At 37.6% G+C, this 19,308-nt stretch overlaps 1 protein-coding gene across 1 annotated transcript in view; it reads right to left on the reverse strand.

Annotated features, from left to right (window-relative positions):
* Positions 1 to 348: 348 nt before the first annotated feature.
* The window catches only part of AK9 (adenylate kinase 9), a gene marked incomplete at its 5' end in the record, with an annotated part of 77,611 nt that continues 58,651 nt past the window's right edge, over positions 349 to 19,308 (reverse strand). The window contains 13 exons of the mRNA XM_081998195.1: positions 349 to 657; positions 4,385 to 4,499; positions 4,902 to 5,004; positions 5,084 to 5,182; positions 5,910 to 6,079; positions 6,607 to 6,803; positions 8,019 to 8,239; positions 9,807 to 9,953; positions 11,118 to 11,319; positions 12,283 to 12,496; positions 15,240 to 15,458; positions 17,514 to 17,711; positions 19,055 to 19,117. Of these exons, the coding sequence (XP_081854321.1) occupies positions 455 to 657; positions 4,385 to 4,499; positions 4,902 to 5,004; positions 5,084 to 5,182; positions 5,910 to 6,079; positions 6,607 to 6,803; positions 8,019 to 8,239; positions 9,807 to 9,953; positions 11,118 to 11,319; positions 12,283 to 12,496; positions 15,240 to 15,458; positions 17,514 to 17,711; positions 19,055 to 19,117 (2,151 nt within the window). The 3' untranslated portion in view covers positions 349 to 454. The remainder of the gene's footprint in view (positions 658 to 4,384; positions 4,500 to 4,901; positions 5,005 to 5,083; positions 5,183 to 5,909; positions 6,080 to 6,606; positions 6,804 to 8,018; positions 8,240 to 9,806; positions 9,954 to 11,117; positions 11,320 to 12,282; positions 12,497 to 15,239; positions 15,459 to 17,513; positions 17,712 to 19,054; positions 19,118 to 19,308) is intronic.

Here is a 19,308-nt window from a genome sequence, read left to right on the forward strand (position 1 = left end):
GGTGGGTGGGTGTGGGTGTTCGTGGTGTCTCCCGGCGGCGCCCGGCACTCACCGCTCCGCCGCCAGCCCCCTCTCCGCAATCGCCGTCGCACTTCCGGCCCGGGCGCCAGCGGCGCCCCTTGCGTCCTGACGTTACACGCAGCGCACAGCGTGGCGACGGGCCCCGGGCGCGGCGGGCGGTGCCGGCGGTGCCAGCCCCGCCCTCCCGGCCGCCTTCCGCGCGCCCTCCGCCCGCCTTCCGCGCGTGCCCAGGGCTGCCGTAATAAGCGTTAAACGAGGCGTGACTTGAGACAAGAGATTTTAATTTGACGATTTCGTGTCTAAGAAACTGGCCCTGGAAAGGGTGACGTTGTTCGCCGGCCGCCTTCCGGCAACGCGGGCGGCTGGTGGGGACGCGCCTCGCGTTAATGGCAGGAGATGCATGGTGGCGGCGGCGGGGAAGCCGCAGCCTACGCTACACAAAACCGGGGCTGGCGTCTTTCAGCGAAAGGAAAGCCTGCAGCCTGCCGTCCAAGCCAAGGGGCCTGCGCCGCGGCTCCCTGTACGGGCCCGCCATGGCCGCCCCCAGGTAGGGGACGAGCTGGCAGTGCTCCATGAACTGCGCCAGCTTCCTCCGGTACGTCTGCCGCGCCGGCTCCGAGCTCCTGGGGTTGTGCGCTGCAAGAGGTTAAACAGTGTCTTAGTGTCCCCGCCATGAACTTTCTGGATTACAGAAATTTTAAACGGGATCGACGCTACACCTGGTGTTTTTATCCTTGGTACAGATCAAACCGCCATACGCCGTCCCCCTTGACGGCAAACCAACAGAAAAAATAAAGTCTGGTGTTTCAGAAATTCTTAACTCTGACAGGGTAACAGCACTCTGAAAGATCAAGGCTTTTGATCGAGGCCCCTGTGTGGGGCTGCTGCGTCCTTAGCACAGTTGTTCTATGACCTAAATGCTTTGCCCATAAGAAAACGTGAGCAGAATGATGCTTTACAGGGGGAAGGAAATGTCAAGGCCAAGAACTTCACAAAGAAGATAGTATTGTTTCTTTACTTTCTTATTTCTGTGCCCTAAGCTGTATTTTGCTGTACATTATTATTGAGTGCCAATCCTCAAATTATTATTATACTGAGGCAGAGGGGAAGGAGTGTTGATCTGCTGGAGGGTAGGAGGGCTCTGCAGAGGGATCTGGACAGGCTGGATCGATGGGCAGAGGCCAACTATATGAGGTTTAATAAGGCCAAGTGCAGGGTCCTGCACTTTGGCCACAACAACCCCATGCAATGCTACAGGCTTGGGGAGGAGTGGCTGGAGAGCAGCCCGGCGGAAAGGGACCTGGGGATGCTGGTTGACAGCCGGCTGAATATGAGCCGGCAGTGTGCCCAGGTGGCCAAGAAGGCCAACAGCGTCCTGGCCTGTATCAGGAATAGTGTGGCCAGCAGGAGTAGGGAAGTGATTGTGCCCCTGTACTCGGCACTGGTGAGGCCGCACCTTGAATACTGTGTTCAGTTTTGGGCCCCTCACTACAAGAAGGATGTTGAGGTGCTGGAGCGTGTCCAGAGAAGGGCAACGAAGCTGGTGAGGGGTCTGGAGCACGTGTCTTATGAGGAGCGGCTGAGGGAACTGGGGTTGTTTAGTCTGGAGAAGAGGAGGCTGAGAGAAGACCTTATCGCTCTCTACAACTACCTGAAAGGGGGTTGTGGCGACGAGGGTGTTGGTCTCTTCTCCCAAGTAACTAGTGATAGGACAAGAGGAAATGGCCTCAAGTTGCGCCAGGGGAGGTTTAGATTGGATATTAGGAAAAATTTCTTCACTGAGAGAGTGGTCAGGCATTGGAACAGGCTGCCCAGGGAGGTGGTGGAGTCGCCATCTCTGGAAGTGTTCAAAAAACGTTTGGATGTGGCGCTTCAGGACATGGTTTAGGGGACATGGTGGTGCTGGATTAATGGTTGGACTTGATGATCTTGAAGGTCCTTTCCTGATTCTGTGATTCTGTGAGTGATTTAAGACAACCAAATCATAACCATTTTTTCCCTGTAGAAGGTACTTTGTATCTTATTACAAAAACTGGACAGCATGCAGGACTATGCTATGAGACACTTCAGCCCACTAGCTTTAAATTGTAGACAACTGCATTTAACAGCTTCCGAGTGATTTTTCAAGCATAGCTGTACGGAGAGCTCTTACAGAAGCCAAGTTTGAAGGGCACTAAATCACTCCAGTGAGGCACGGTGTCCTACTCTTTCCCCCCCCCACCAGGAGTAAATCTCTCTGCATTTGTGATTGATGACCTGTACCTTCTCTTCTTGGATACTGAGAACAATCCAGTATTGTTGTTAGAAAAGCTGCAAGAGCAACTAAACCACTGTTTCTTGTCCCCTATTTAAATGTGACATAAGAGAGAGAGACATAAGTTGAAGATGAGAAAGTCTCACTTTAGATAGAAATAGGATGTAAAAAGTTTTCAAGGGACCATGAAGCACTTTGATCAAGTGTTTGATCAAGGACAGCGTGACTACTCTGAAGAGACACACAATAACAAGTAATGCTGTATTTGCCAAGGAGGTTTTTTCCAGTGTTCTGGAATGCTGTATCTTGGAAACAGTCCTACCCAGTATTAGAAGGAGATAACTTGTTTTCCTGGGTTCCTGTGGTCAAACTGTTTGTCACTGCACGAGGAGAAGAGATTTGTGTCCCTGCATAACGTTTCCATTTCATCATCCAGTGCATATAATGATTTAATGATGCAATATATGAGCAAAGCATTCCTAGCATGGACATTGTTAAGTTATCAAAGCTGTGGTAACAATAGAATGAAAACAGTCTTTGTGGATGAAACAAACTACAGCATAAAAGCAGTTTTGCTGGCTTAAGAACGCTACATTTATACAGGGGCTTATTGTGTGCCTACGCTGTTCAGTGGTCTTCCTTAACAAAGCTATGCTGGCAAAAAGCTGTGTCTTTCTAGTCCAAGAAAATTCTGGAGGGCTCTGGAAAATGCATGAGGAAACACAGGATGTGAAGAACTTTAGACAAATAGTAAAGATTGCCATTATCTAAAAGAAGAAGTAAAAATTCGAAATAACAACAGGCAAGGTAAAAAGTTCACCCGCTGAACAGGTTGGCGTATCAAAGGCAAAACTGGTGGGTTGAAGAAGTAGCGGTCTTGCTCCAGAAATCTCCAGCAGTACTGGAAACCAGACCAGCACTACAGCAGAGCTGCAAACTAGGTTGTTGAAATCCTGAAAGCTGGCACTATTGAGGCTGGTTGCAAACTGTTAAAGATTACTAGATGCAACTGCTATCTTGGACTACAGACAACCCAAAGAAACAAAAATTCTAAAAAATAGCAGATACGAACACAGGAGACAAAGCTTGAGCAGCTTTTCTCGGTGAAGGAGTAGTTCTAACCCCTGGTAGCTCCATGAGATGTTTTACTTCATCATTATTTTGTGGGCTGAGTACAAACCACCTAATTTTAATTTTGGACTTGTTCATCTTTGTTATGGGAAAGTAAGGTGGTTGATTGGACTGTCAATTAAATGAAAAAAGTTAAGAATAATCAATATACCAATACTCTGAATCACGTTAATTTTGAGATGTTCCTAGATAATTTTGCAAATAAGCAGACTGATAAAAAATATTTAATTTCTCTGTGCTAAAAACTTAAAAATCTAATTAAATCTGCATGGATATCTATTTTTTCAAACTGTTTAATTTAGTGTATCGGTATGGAGCCTGTGCAAAAGAAGAGCTTTTCTTGAAAATGACAGGTGTTCTGTATGCACTTAAGTTGATTTTCAGTACAGTTAGGCTGCTCATTTACATATTTAGCTGATGTGTTGTTGGAGATACGTATGATCAGAAAGTTGTCTTCAGGTTATCTGCAAGGCAAGGTGTGTTAGTAAGTTTTAATTGACCACCTGATACGGTTGAAAAAAGGCAAGCATTCAGGATCATAAACCATTCCTCAGTATTTCAGCAGCCTTTTATTTCAGTAATTTTAGTCAATTTTTAAAACAATTCAGGTTATCTATGACTAGTTTAAAATGCAGTACCACCTAGATCATAACATTTTACTTTCTGTTTAAAAACTCCAACAATTCATGTTAGAAATGTTTTCAAGGTTGTCAGGTTGTTGGTGATAAAATGCTATTAAAGTCTCATGGTTTGTGAGAGATCACTTACTAATCTACCCATCTTATTAACCTTATTTTCCTCCCTGATCCTTAACACATTTCCAAGAAGTTTGGCAGTGTGTACTTAAGTCATTATACAATAGTATTTTCCCAATTTGGACATAAGAAAATGAGAGAAACTAGTTATTAGTCTTGAACCAGATGATTTACTGCATTTATAGAATTCATTATTTTTATAGCATATTATTTTATACGCTACCTTTTAAATGGCAGGCGACAAACAGGAGAGCAGTTTTTTTTATACTTAGGAATGGAAATTTTGGCTTTAAGCAGCCTACTTCATTCAGAGCTTTTATGAGAGAAGTTGCTACTCCCTAAAGAAAGAAAACAGTTTTAGAAGACCATTACAGAAATCTAGAATGAAAATATATTCAAAGCCTGATCCTGTCGTCATGCAAATCTATCAACATCAGATGATACCAAATCTGGTGAATTGTAGAAGATAATAAATAATGTAAAATAGGGAGGGAAGTGACCATTAATAATTTCTGATTTCATATTCATGTCTCAGAATGTAGTCCGATGGACTTAGTTGTATTTTTTTCCATTAAAGCTACAAATACCTATTATTTCAAAGCTTTTAAAAATTCTTCTCAGTTGTAAGTACACAGTTTAATATAAACCCATTAGTAAACATAAGACTCATATTGCATTAAAAATGAAATAAACTGGGTGGGATATACTATACATTTTAATATACAAAAGCAAAAACTGGCCTGTTCAAGGTATCCAGCCAAAGGAAGTGCAGTGAGTAGTATTGGCTCCTTTATTGGAGGGAGTTTATGTGGAAGCTTCAGATTCCAATACTTCTCTGGTAACCTAAACAGAAAAACTAAGCACTTTTAAGAAGTATAAACCGTGACATGGTTAAAGATTAAAATGCAGTTAGTATATTCACCTCATAAACTTCAGAAGTTTTTCTTCACTTTCAAAAATATATACCTTATCCTGATATTTTGCTGCATATTCGATGTTGCCAGGCACCAAAGCTTCATATCTGAAGAGGCAGAGCAAAAAAGACTATTCACAAGAAATGTAAAACATAATTTGTGCAGTATAAATTCATGAGCTCTTGGGAGCCTTCTAGTAATTTAGCAAGTATAGGAACTACAAAAAAGTCGCAGCTGGATCATCCAAGTTTCCACCACGTGACTGACAGTTACAAGGTTCAAAATCTGAGAGTCTCTGCCTCAAAATCTGCTTATTAAAGGTCTTTTATAGTGCTGCTTCAGAGCTCCTCTAGTTAAAATACCAATCATGGTTGTTGAAGAGATTAAGAAGGGGCAGCATAAAATTGACTATTATGGTTCTACCTTGTTGAGAAATTCCTGCACACTGAGGAAATCAGTGGGACTTTATGGTGGATCTTTATGGATCTCTTATAAAAATCTTAATAGCTAGTTTTGCATCTACTAAGATTTTGTGAGATTTGTTTGAACTTTTGAGGCTTATGATAGAGAAAACTCAAACTATACCCAAGCAGTCTTCATCACAAAAGACAGTAAGCTGATGCAGATCCTTGTAGAACTTGTGGCCATATGAGTTTCAAAAGGTGATTTTACATTGCTTTCCAAAGCTACAGGCACAGTATAGAGACGTGTAATTGCTTTTCCTGTCCAAACCCTGAACACTATTAAAATGTACTTTGAAAGTATTTTCTCATTGATGTGTTAATATAGGACACATAGTCTACAATTCCAATGATGAAAACTGCTGTGATGTACCTCTGTTTTCCATCTAGGTAAGTGACTGGGCAGTATCCCTGCATTTCAGCACTTATAGGGAATAAGGCCTTCACTTCTGCCGCAGTCAGCTTCTTTGGTAGCTTATCAGGGGGTGGGAGAGGGTGAGGTGCTAGTGGTGGCACATAAACCTCTGGTCTGCTCAAGAATTTCTGTAGAAAAAGAAATTAAATGTTTTTATAATGAAAGAAACGCTGTAAGACTGTTAGTCAAACTCCAGAGGACTGGTTCACGCAATTCAGAAGCTTGTTTATTCCACAACACCTTAGTGTGCTGCGCTGCTGCTGCTCTTGGGTTAAGTCATTTCTTTTCCAACCCACTCTCAGCTGAAGTCATCACTATCTGCCCACCATCCATCACTGTCCATTGCTATCATTAGCCGTGGACATCTACCCCACCATCTCCCCAAAACAGATGGAGAAAGGAGGAAATGGTTGTTTTAAAATGAATGTTTGATCTATGACAATTTGGAAGAGGAGGTTTGGTTTGAATGGACGCTGCTGCATTTTGTCTGCCTATCTGGCGTTTGATAGCAGAAGTATACAAAAAAAAGCTTGAATACTACTAACACTAGTCTAATTCAGATTACATTTGCTTGTTTCTGTATGGAATTAAAGAATTTAAGCAACAGTGTTCCCTCCTCCTGTAATCTCTTCCCAGCCTGCTTTTTGACACTTACATCCAGTTCTTCCCGTGAAGCCATTTTGTAATAGTGTCCTCGAAATTCTGCAGCAAACTGCAATGACGACGTTACAGAGCAGTCAACCAATTCACCCTTTTCTGCAAGGCTGACGGGACAGTACTGTCCAAATTCCCCCAGCCGATACCGCAGCTCTTCAGGAGTGACACATAAATCAGCAATGCCGGCTGCTTTTCCTGTTGACAGAAGCAATTAATGATAATGTTTTATTAATGAAAGGCATCAAAACATCAAACATTTCTATTCAGAAATGTTTCATTTTAGACATAATTGATCATGTCAAAATAATATGAAATAATGAGAATTAAAGTAGCAATTTTAATAGATTGATTTTAAAATGAAGTTGCAATCCGTTTTACCAATTAATTTTAATAAAGTTTTCCTAGCACTTAAGAAATATAATAATTATTAGTGATGTGGGATACTTTGCATGCTTAACTTATTAATCTGTTTTTCCTGGGACAACTTTATTTATGATTTATTATTTTACTCCTTTGTGTTGCTAAGGAACATTTCAGCTATTATTTTATTTCTTTACATTGGTGACAAAGAGTACAAGGTGTGATGAAAGCCTCCCATTTATTCATCCATGTCTTGCAAATGCTACAGTCTATCTGGATGAAATACATTAAAAATCTTTAATAAAATGTCATATAAACTCCAGGCTATTTAAAAGTTGTGCTTTTCAAGCTTGATGTGAAAAAGTTAAACATTTTAAAAATATTTTTTGTGTTATGGCTGCAACTTTTAAGAAGGGTGCAGCCACAGATCTGTAGAAGTTAAAACCAAAAGGTGGGTATAAGATAAGGAAGTCTGTTTTCCCTTCAGAGGAATTCTAGTTAAACTGTACAGGCATATTTAAAAGGCATATTTAATCCTGACCTATGCTGACATACAAAAATTCAAGTGGGAACTGTGCCATTTTAGACTAAAAGTAGTTTTCCTCTCACAGCACAGAAATTAACTCGGCATATTTAACCTTAATTCTGAACATCTAATTAACATTTTCCCTCTCCTTCCCTCTTCCTTCACTGACACTTAAGTGATGCTGCAAGTCATAGTTCCCCTTGTGTCCTTTGAGGTACCCTTTGTGATTTATCACCCAATGCTGAGGAATCTGCCATGGACCATGAGACATCTGACTTCTTTCAGTGTATTCTGTTACCCTGTTCTTTGGAGGATGGCCTCAGACTGTCCTGTAGCTGGTTTTGTCTTTGCTCTCTTCAAGAGACCTATTCAAGATCTCTGCAGATGAGAGCAAAGAATTCAAGGGTATGTATGTGCCCAAGAGTTAGCTTCATCCAAAGCAAGCTGAAGTTGAAATGTGCTCATTACATTGCAGCTTCTTAAAGAAACTAATATTATTTTGAGAAACTTTATTTTTCTTTTACCTTCTTTTATTCTTTCCAGGTATATCTGGATTTCCTTAACAACCAGTTGAACTTCCTGCAGTACTTTCTTCCAGACCCACCACTTGCTCTGAAAGGCATCAATTACACACCAGTTCTGATGTTCCTTCTTATAGTGAGTCCTAATTGCATCAATGTGCTGTTTATAGCAGGAATTTTTAATAGCTAGAATCTGTGAGCTGTCATGTTCAGGGTAGGGAAGTCTGAAGACAATGAAAAATTTAAGTATGAAGATTAGATCATTTCATTGAATTTCACATGTAAATTCTAGAGTTAACTTTAAGTCCTTTTTACAAAACTGTGCTTATTTGACACTGTAGAACATATTTGAGAAATACAACTTCTTAAGAATATTACCAGTTACATATGAAAAGCAGCATACTTCTGATCAGACAGTTATGTTCAGAAACAAAGAACAAAACTTTTGCTCTTTGTATCCCAAATACAACTCAGTAATTTTGTAAAAGACTTGGACTGTATCAGCACACTACCAACACACCATTAAATAGTACCCTAGACAAAATGCTATAAGACTTTTAAAGTAAATTGTTTATTGAAAAACAGGCATAACTTTGAATTATGCTGTTGTTTGAAATCAAGAAGTAGCCATAATCCTTGGATATATTTTGAAAACTGCCTGACATATCTACATGTACATAAATGAAAATAATCTGTCTGACCTCTAAAAATATTATGCAAGACCAGAAGAGATATTTTTATTAAATCATAGAAGTATTTCCTGTTTTGGTTCTTAATTTAAATGACGCCAAAAAAAGGATAAACTTCTGTTTTAATAGGATTAATTTCTCTGTAAGTTGTACCTTTCAGAAATATCTGAAACTGCACATTTGATTTGTATTTAAGCCTATGAAATGCAATTAGTTTGGTATTTAAAATGAAAAGTTTAAAGTAATACTTTTAAAAAGACAGCATTAATTTAATTTCTTGCAATGCAGATTGTCTTTAGGCTCTCAGTAAACAATTAAGCATTGTACTGATTACTTGATAAAAAGAAAGAGGCAAAATGAAAGAGACATGCAATAATGCTCTAAGCTGTCTGGGACTTCTTAGAAACACTTCCTCTAATGAGAACCAGGTTCTTATACAATTTAATTTTAAGGTGAATGTTCTGTTCTTTTTAATTCTCTGTCCGTTTATAAACTACTTACTGCTTTTCCTCAAAAACAACCAACAGCTCTTTAAATAGAATATTTATCTCCTTAGAAAAACAAAGGAGGGAGCAATCTGAACGGAAAGGTTCAGATGAGTAACTCATGAATTGTATGTTATTAAAATATACATTGTTTCCATTTTTTAAAAAGAACTCCAATTGAGACTTAAAAGAGAGCTTATTAGATGAATTATCAAGTTCTCTTATGATGATAATAATTGAATTGATGAATGATAAACTTCAGGAGCAGAGTGAACTAGTAACATTTCTGAAGTATAGTTTATCATTAAAGCCAATCAAACTAAGCAGTGGGTGCACAGCATTGCACATCAGTGACCTGAATCATGCAACTGGGGGATCTGGCCAGAGCATGTCACAAATTCCTCTGCCCTCTTGTGTCTCCATTTCTCGTCTGTGGAAATCAAAGCACTAGAATGTAGAGGGACTGATATCCATGTCTTTTCATATGTGGCATTCGGAGACAGCTGGGTTATGCATCAGCTTAGATATAGCCTCTCTGGGTACAGCACTGAGGCACATAAATAGAGAAATGACAGTATCATGTGGATAAAAATACTGCTATCAGGGAGCATCACTACCTGCTCGTGCTTTCCTTATCCAGCAGTGCTCTTCTGAACACTTCCTTTGCATCCATATCTAATTCAAAAATTTTCACTGGAATTATTCTAGCTGATTCTAAGAGGTTTACTTGCTTTCTTGTTACAGGATATCCATCAATTACAACCCTGCATACAAACAGAAGCAGAAAGACAGTTTCCCTCAGAAGTCAGTTTCTAATTAGCCATTAAGACTATGTATATTCCTAGTACATTCTCAATAGAGACAAAAGTCTACACCCATACCATGAAGTTATTGCTGCCCTGACTTGATAGACATAGTCTTCACTCCTAAGAATTTGTAATCAAACAAGCAAACAAAAAAGTAGATAGAATAAGAAATGTAAAGAGTAAAGGAAATACACAAAGGGCAAAAGGTATAGGAATGTAAGTGGATGGCTCTGACTTACAAAAATGGTGGACTTCAAAATTCTGACACGTCAGTCATTCAGAAACCTAATTTTAAATATGGGAAATCTCCATATGGATTGGGAGGAGTAGTTTTCAAAGTGAAGAGTAAAATGATTTATAGTACTTGATGAGTTTTTTAAATCATATTGAAGAAGAAATGCTTTTCACATATTAGGCAATACTGGGGCAAAATATACTGAAACAATATTCCAGTATTTAGCATGAAAGAAAAGTTGAAAGAATTCTGATCTCAAGCTCAAATAATTTTCAGAGATTATTCCAGAGTTGCCTTTCCTTGTAACAAGTCTCCTTTTTGGGGAGAGGAGTTGAATGTCATGAAATCACTATCATGAAGCGTTTTAAGTCTGCCCAGTTTGGTAGGTGTTTCAATTTTGGAGAAAGAGCCTAGGAAATCAGAATCACATATGAATGAGGTGGAAAGACTCATTGGTTTCAGTTCTTCTTTAATAACTTCTGTTGTTAACAAAACTGCAAAAAACCTTGAGTACTGAACCAGTCCCATGACCAAAGAGAATCAGATGCATCCAAGTTGGTACTGGAGTTGGTATGAGAGAGATAAAATGGTGGTTCTCAAAGGATAATAGAAAATACTGGCTTATTGACTGAAAAAATGTAACTTTCATAAAGCATATTACTTGGATTTACAGGAATATACTGACTTGAAAATTGCAGAAAATTATTCTTCAGTCTGGTTTCCCAGAGTAATGTGAAGAGCCTCATTTTGTACAAATTATTTTCTTAATGCATAAACCAGTGATGTCTTTTAGTGAAATTGTTTTACAGTGATAATATGGGAATCACTGCCTATGAAGGCACTGGCATGTCTTGAAAAAAACTCCAAAACCCAAGCAAGACTCTTACCCGGTGGTATTACACACGTGATTCATCAGAGCCACATCTAGAGCCTGGATGGCAAGTTCATCAGGTACAGTCAGTCCTTTGTGAAGATGCCGCTTCAGCATAAGTGCCAACTCGCTCTCTGGCTGACTGTCTAACACTAGCCGTATGGCATCTCCCATACTCAGGCGCAGTAACCCATATACACTTGCAAATTTCTTGGCAACTGCAAAACATTTTGATTTCAAGACACAACTTTTACATAAGCAACATCACAACCTAGCAGTCTGTTAACCTATGTCCTTAGACTTAGAAGCCAACTGCTCAGCTCATTTCCTGGGTCATTTCCAATGCATATAATGTCAGTAAGTGGGTAGCTAACCCTGCTTAAGCCTCTGAAGGGCCCAAGCCTTTGCATATGTGCAGAGGTTGCCCAGTGCACTAACAGCATTCAATTCAGCACAAATCTCAGCAGCAATAGTCAATATTATTACAAAATATCTTAGAAAATATGCTTCCATTGCCTGCCCTTTTACTGAACAGCCTAGCAGCTGGATCATTTATCTTGGAAATGGGAAATATGGTTAAAATTTCTGCCTTCATATGAGATATTTTGAACCTGTCTCTCCTTTTGCTAACGCCCTATTCTAATCATTAAGCTATGGAGTAAGCTCAGTTTCATCCTCCTCCAGTTAAAGGCAGACCTGTGGATTGAAAGAGTCATGGAGGAAGAATGAGATGGAGAAAGACAGAAATCTTGTTTTTTTTAATCTAGAAGTTTGGAAACAGACTGGGGGATGTGGAGTTTTGGGTTCTATGGGTTTTAGTCCTTGATCCTAAGAATATTTCTTCATTTTGCATTAGATCATATTGACTGAAAGAAATAAGAAACAATTAGAAAGCAATCAGAAATAATACAAGGGGAATAAATAGTCTAAGTCCAGATTTTCTACGTGCCACTCCAGGTCATTAACTTCTTAAGAAACTGGAATAAAATTCAGATGGACAATGCATAAGTATCTACCTGTAAAATGAGACACTAGAGAATGAACTAAAGGATTCTATGCCCAGCAAGAAAAGCAGGAAGACCAACAGTATTAATAGTTTATGATTTTCTAACAGCAGTAATGACAGATACAGCTTCAGTCATTAGACAAGGTTTTGCTTTATAGATAATACTGGCACCTACCTGTAGTCTTTCCAGATTTTGGAGGTCCCACGATTGCAATCTTAACTGGCACAGCTGGTTTAGGTTTTGGCTGACGAATATATTTGATGGGATTTTTCATAAATGTTTCTTTATTTTTTTTACTTGAAAAGAAATAAATATATTGTCGATGGATTACAGGAAAGACTGTGTTTTCATTGCTTTGTTGTGGCTTGATTACATCTCCTTCACTTAGCTGTAGCATATATAAAATGGAAAGCAGTTGATTAGGTTTGACAAAGCCTTCCCTCCCTCCATCCTACAGAAGAGGCTTTATAGGCAGGTAGAGGAGTCCCAACGGTGTGAAACAAACCATCAAAGCATTCTAAAGTTTGTACATACGGACATAATGTTTTGTCCGAGTCTAAGGAACTTCCATACATATGCAATTTTTGTACAAAAAGATGAAGTAAACATTGAAGAGAGAAAGAATATTCACTGTTTCCAGTAGGTGGTACCGTAACACTTTCTGTCCATCAAGAGAGTGTAGTTAGAGAGGTATAACATAATACTTTTTTAAATTTTCAAAGAAAATAATTTTATTCCTCTGTGAATTAAAACCACTTATCTGCCTGACAGTAGAAGTTATACTGAGAATATTGTATTCAGCAGCAGTCATGTACAAATGAAGAAAGCAGAAAAGAATATAATCTCATTAATCATCTCATTGTGGTGAAGTTTAAAACCACAACAAGGCAAACCAAAAAGCTTTTGGTAAAATACATACGCTGCTGATGAAATCTTTTCAAACACATCAGACAGACCACTAGAAAGTCTGTAGTGTTGATGAACTGACATGTAAGAGGAGCACTAATGGCAGAAAGAGTCATTGCAGAAATGCTAAATGAATTCCTTGCACCACTGTTCACTATGTAAGAATGTAGTCATGTCCCTGTTGCAGCCCTTCTTGGAAGAACTGCCTTAAAGTGTCAATAAAAGATGTTTTAGAACAAATTGTTGACATCTGTAAAAAAAATTACCCAGATGGCCTTCACCTTACAGTTCTAAAGGGACTTGGAACGGAAATTGTTACTGAATAATGTGTAACCTATTTCTTACATTGGCCTTCCTTCCACAAAAAAGGAAGGTGGAGAAAGTGACCATTTTTTGAAAAGGCCTCGAGGATGGATACTGGCAAACATAGTCCAGTAAATCTGAACCTGTATTGAGCAAATTTAAATAAATTAAGGAAAAAACTAGTAGTTACAGGCATATATATAAAATAATGGGGAAGAGCAACTCAGCTTCTTGTAGAGTGAAATCATACCTTGCAAATTTATTAGTATGCTTTGAAGGACTCAGTAAATATATAGATAAGTTGATCTGACTGTTAGAGTAAGAGATGAGACTGTCCTGCTGTGCAGCATTTCCTTGCCAGACTCTTTTCTGATTCTCAGGTTCCTATTTCTGCATCAAATCATTTCAGGGTGTTTGCCCTCAATTTATGAGATGTCAGGAATCTGTTCTACTCTACATCTGGCTCCCATTCCTCCCTCAGTTCATCATTTTTATTCTCTACTTATCTAACTCCCTCCCCTCCAAATTTAATGTAAAAGTAATTGGCATATACTCTATCTGCCTTTCTACAAAAACCCCTCCAGTCCTTAATCAATTTCATCATTTCTGTTATATCCTAAAATACTCTCAAAATGATCCTATTTCCCTTTCATTATTGTCTGCATGTACATTTCCACTGTCAGCACACCACTCTGATTTTATCTAATAGCTTTCTATGACTTCTTTCTTCTAACTGAATTGTACTTTTTGGTTGGCAAAAAACCACTATACAGCAGAAATGAATGAATTGGAGAAATGGAATGACAAAAATTTAATGAAATCTAATAGAACAAAGTGCAAGGTTTAGCATGTAGGGACTAATAAGAATTTCTCATATAAGCTGGGGTGCAGTAATTGGAAATGGCAAAAAAGAAGAAATATCTACTTTTATTAATATGTCCCCAGATTATTAGATGCCAATTTGATGCAGCCATGGAAAAGGCAATTCTGATCCTAAAACATTTTAAGTAAGTATTTTGATTATATAAAGCCATAAGAGCTGATCTGTATACAATTCTGATTGCCAAAGTTAGAGAAAGATAAATGTGATCTGGAACAGGTGAAGACCCAACATGATGACTATACAAAAGGGAATAAAAGTTACTTGATTAATTAGCATAGTAAAATGAAGGCCAAAGTATGTTTCCTTTAGGAAGTTCCTGTTTTCTGTGTCCACTGCGGTTTTTTTAATCAATCCTCCTTGTTATTTCTGATTTACTCACAACCCAACCTGCTTTTATTTCTAGCATTAAACCAAAAAATTTACCCGCTAACATTTCACTTGCTACCTATAAAACTGTATCACCCCGCTTTTGGGGGTAGACATGAGTACTTTCTGACTTTGACTTTCCAGATCTCTAGTATGGAATTAGATTTGTTGCTTTTCAAAATTTCTAAATTTTGACAACAAAGAATTATTGCTGATGAATTACATACACTTAACATCTGTTGGTTTACTTTTTTGTCACTTCTAGGGTTGGTGGCCACCTGTGTGGCTTCTTAGAAATTCAAACCCCAAATCCTTTCAGTTTGTTTTCATTGCTTCTGGAAGGCTTTAAGACCTTCTCTGTTATCCTGTGTTTTGTGGGTCATTAAGAATTAGGCATTTCTTTCTGATTTGGTGCCACCTTTAATTCTGTTGCTAATGCTAATGCAACAGATTTTACTAAATGCCTCTCAGGCTTAATTTAGCTGCAACACTGAAGAGAGTAACACCTTTTATTATCAATGCTTGCTGTATTTTGTGCATATCCAGTGGTGCAGTTTTGATTTAGTAATGTAGTTTTCATTAAATATTTCTGGTATTAGTAGCTACTGTCTGATAATACTTTTTATGTGAAATATATTTTTAAAAATATTCTTCAGCTATTTAAGAACATTACCTTGATTGGATCCCACTGACCAAAAGAACTTGGAAATTTATATGAGAAAACTAGCATCTTATGTGCAAGTGGCAAACTTATTGGGTAACATTTCTCAAAAATGCTTCCACGATTTTCCACTAGAGAATTCAGCTTGCTATATATTTCATAGCGTACGATGTGGGGCTTCTGTCCTCCATTGATCTTGATTTGTGGTATTAACAATTTTTCAAGTTCTTCCTGGTTAAGAAAACAATGAAATATTAGAATGATAATCGCAATCAGATTTTTAACAATGACTGACAGCGAGATTTTCTGTGAACTATCAAGCATTTCTTGACCATGTTCGCAGTCACCGTAAATCAGCAGAATTTGGTTTGATATGAGAATTGGTCTTTCTGCCCATTGAAGTTTAAATTACCCAGCCTATATTAAGTATCACACTATTAAAAAAAAAAAAAAAAGACAACCTGACAGTTAACTTTGAGGAGTCTGCTATCATAAAGCTAAAGCTTAAGAAGTATCTTTTATTAAAAAAATAATAAAATATCATTCTTTCCCTACTCCAAACAATTTAGGATGGCTTATTTAGTTACTCTCTAAAAATATTGCTGCTCTCTGGTGACTTAGTATTCCCCGGCTTATTTGACTAAAATATAAAACCAAACCATTTTCTACAGAATTTTTTCTAGCAACCTAATATTCTTACAAGTGCTACTGTGTTTTAATGTCATCATTTAGTTTTTCCTAAAAGACCAAGATTCCACAATGTCAAAGGGGACCAACAATTACAGAATTAGAGAACAATAAAGAGGTGTCTTGAATAAAGGATCAGAAATAGTAAGTTATTTAAAGTTATTTATAAAGGCATAAATGTTCTTGGAATTAAAAAAATAATGGGAAAAATACTGAGTAAGCTGTAACTAGGAGATGTTAGTAGTATCTAGTCTCAATATGTACTTTTATTATATGATACTACTTTTGTGTAATTCCTCAACTTACATATAATATCTATATAGATCCACTTACTGTCATAAACAGAACTCGATATAATAATAAATTCTAAAACAGTAGAGAAACAAACGTTGCTGACTCTCTTAATTACCTGTTTCTGTTTCTGAGCAAATTTTTCATCAGTTTACTAATGCAACAAATGATACCCTCCCAAATGACAGAGAGGAAAATCCTCCAAGAACTACAGTATGCCACTAGTTTTAACTTGAAACATTGTATTGTTCATGTAAAGAGCTAAGGCTGTTAGCAGGCTTTCTTGTTTGTCTCTCATGGGCTTTATCCTAAGTTCTTTCCAATTCTATTTTGCACATTCAGTTTATACTCAGAAAAGTGAAATTAGCCACAAGCTTCATTCAGAACCCCTAAAATTATTTTTGTGATTATCATTTGGATACATGATTATATGCATTGAATAGTTCAACAAAATTATGACATTTTATGGTCACTTTTGGTAATTGAATGTACTTTAAATTCACGTTCTTCCAAAATTAATGGAGAGGTGAATCTCTGAGCACAAAACATTGTGCTTATGCTTCCTTGAAGTACAAAGAATAGTAGGAGTATATTCTTGATTCATCTGACATTTAATCCATTAACTATCAAAATAAAATGAACCTTGAATCAGTTACAATTATGGTGTTGGTAACGGTTGTATTCATTTTGCAAATCTTAACATCTGTGTCTTGGCTATCTACATCTGTAAACGTTCACTCTGGCCAGTGGACAGAGTTTCTTCTAAATCACAATTAGTTTCCTCCTGAAATAAGATACTTTGTATAGTAAACAAATGGCACCAATCTACTAACTGCCTTAGACATGGGCATTAATGTTGCAAATATCTCAAGTTAGATGAGGTTGCCTCACCGTAGGTAATTGCACTGATTTCAAGAAAATTACGCTACTAAGAACTGTGCAAAAAAGTTAGTGTTGTCTATTAAGGATTTTGCCTTAAAAATTATTTTCAAATCCTGTTCATATACTTACGAATCTCTAGCTTGGTTGCCTACATTAACTGACCTATCAAAAAGGAAATAAGGATCCCAAGACTGGGTAGGTCCACTCAAAAGTTTCCTCTGTTTTTTTCCCAGCAATATTAGTCTTATAAATTATATACTTTTAAAAGTATATACCTTCTCACTACAGCCATATTTAGATCATGAGTACAGCAGCATGATTGTTTTAGCACTATAACTTTCAAATTTGACAACTAAAATAAAACTGAAAACTCTTCTTGCATCATGTGATCATATAATTTAACAAAATAGGCAGCGGAACAGGTACCTCTACACCTTGTAAACTGTCTGTTTCTGACTCAAACTTTTCTGCAATTTCATTTTTTATGCGGTCAACAGCATCAATCTCCTGTTCTTCTTCAGCCTCTTCTTCTTCATCTAAAAACTCTTCTTCAAGTATAGCTTCAACATCTTCATTCTCATGTTCCTCCTCAGTGGCTTCATAATGCTCCTTCTTTGCTAAAGCCTATCATGGTAAAATATTTTGTTGTTTCATGTCTATGATACAGATGTTTTGAAGGAACATACGGTATTCTTGTCTCTTTTTTAATTAAAAAAATCATTAATTCAACAAAACCTCATTTTGGGGTATCCTTTATTGTAAGCAAAAATCTAGTAAATTCTAGAATCATATTTCAGAAGAAAATACAGAGGTATTGCATAGTGGATGCAGTGAAGCATTGTACCAGTTCCAAGAGTGCTTAAAAAACTGAAGTGCTATACTACAGTTTTGATAAGAGGAGAATTTTTTTCATACATGGTATTGTAGTTTGGCAGGACTTTGATATAAACAAGTTGAAAGTGTAGTTGACAGAATTTCATCAGCAGTCAAGTAGCACATTAATGCATTTATAAATATACGTTGTAATTGAGTTTGTGCAGAAAAACTGGTACAATCCTATTCTGGATTAACTATGGATTTGACAGGGTACTTAAAAGACATGCCTAATTGTAATTAGTGGGGCTACTCTTATGCTTACAAATTAGACATATAAAACACATTGTAAGTATTTTGCTGAACTGGAGCACATATCAAGAATTCTTTTAAAATTGACTTTAGTGTTCATGAGTCAATAGTTTCTAAAACAATTTAAACATCATGTCAAATTATTTTTGAAAGTAGAAGTTTCTGACAGTCTATCACATTTTTACTATTCTACATTACCCTGAAAATTCTGTGACTAAAAGCTCTAGAAATTTCTACTATATGAATACAAACACTTCTATTTAAAGTCTTATTAGTTTGTTTTCTGTTGTGGTGTAACCCAGCAGGTAGCCAAAACAACCACACAGCCATTCACTCAGCCTCCCCACCTCTGCAGTGGGATCAGGGAGAGAATTGGAAAAAAAAAAGGGCAGAACTCATGGGTTGAGATACAGTTTAATAGGACAGGAAAAAAAAAATAATGGTAATAATAATGATAAAAGAATATACAAAACAAGTGATGCATAACACAATTGCTCACCAGCTGCTGACTGATGCCCAGTTAGTTCTTGAGCCACAGCCCCTCCCTGGCCAACTCCCCCAGTTCATATACTGGGCATGACATAGTATGGTATGGAATATCCCTTTGGCCAGGTCGGGTCAGCTGTCCCGGCCATGTCCCCTCCCAGCTTTCCCTGCACACCCCACCTTCTGGCTGGCAGGCCAGAGCACGGGAAGATGAAAAGTCCTTGGCTGCTCAGCAACAACTGAAAACATCAGTATGTTATCAACATTTTCTCATCCCAAATCCAAAACATAGTCTCATACTGCTTTGTATGAAGAAAATTAACTCTATCCCAGCTGACACCAGGACATTTTCTTACCTCCTGTTTCTTTTGGGTTTGTTCTGCTAAAAGTTCTTCCCTTCTTCTAGCAATCTTCTCATCCTGTTAATGAAAAAAGATGGAAGAAGACAATGATATTTGCTAATAAAAGATCTCCGCTGAGACTTGGTAATGTGATCTAGAATTAATGTTGTTCTTTCCACCTTAAAACACTGTTTCTAGTTGCTTCTAATGTTAAAAAATACTCTCTGTGCAGCTTAAATTTTGCAGATGAGATATACCTCTCTACTAGG

Source organism: Phaethon aethereus (genome assembly GCF_964289735.1).
Source record: "Phaethon aethereus genome assembly, chromosome: 3".
Taxonomy (NCBI): Eukaryota; Metazoa; Chordata; class Aves; order Phaethontiformes; family Phaethontidae; genus Phaethon; species Phaethon aethereus.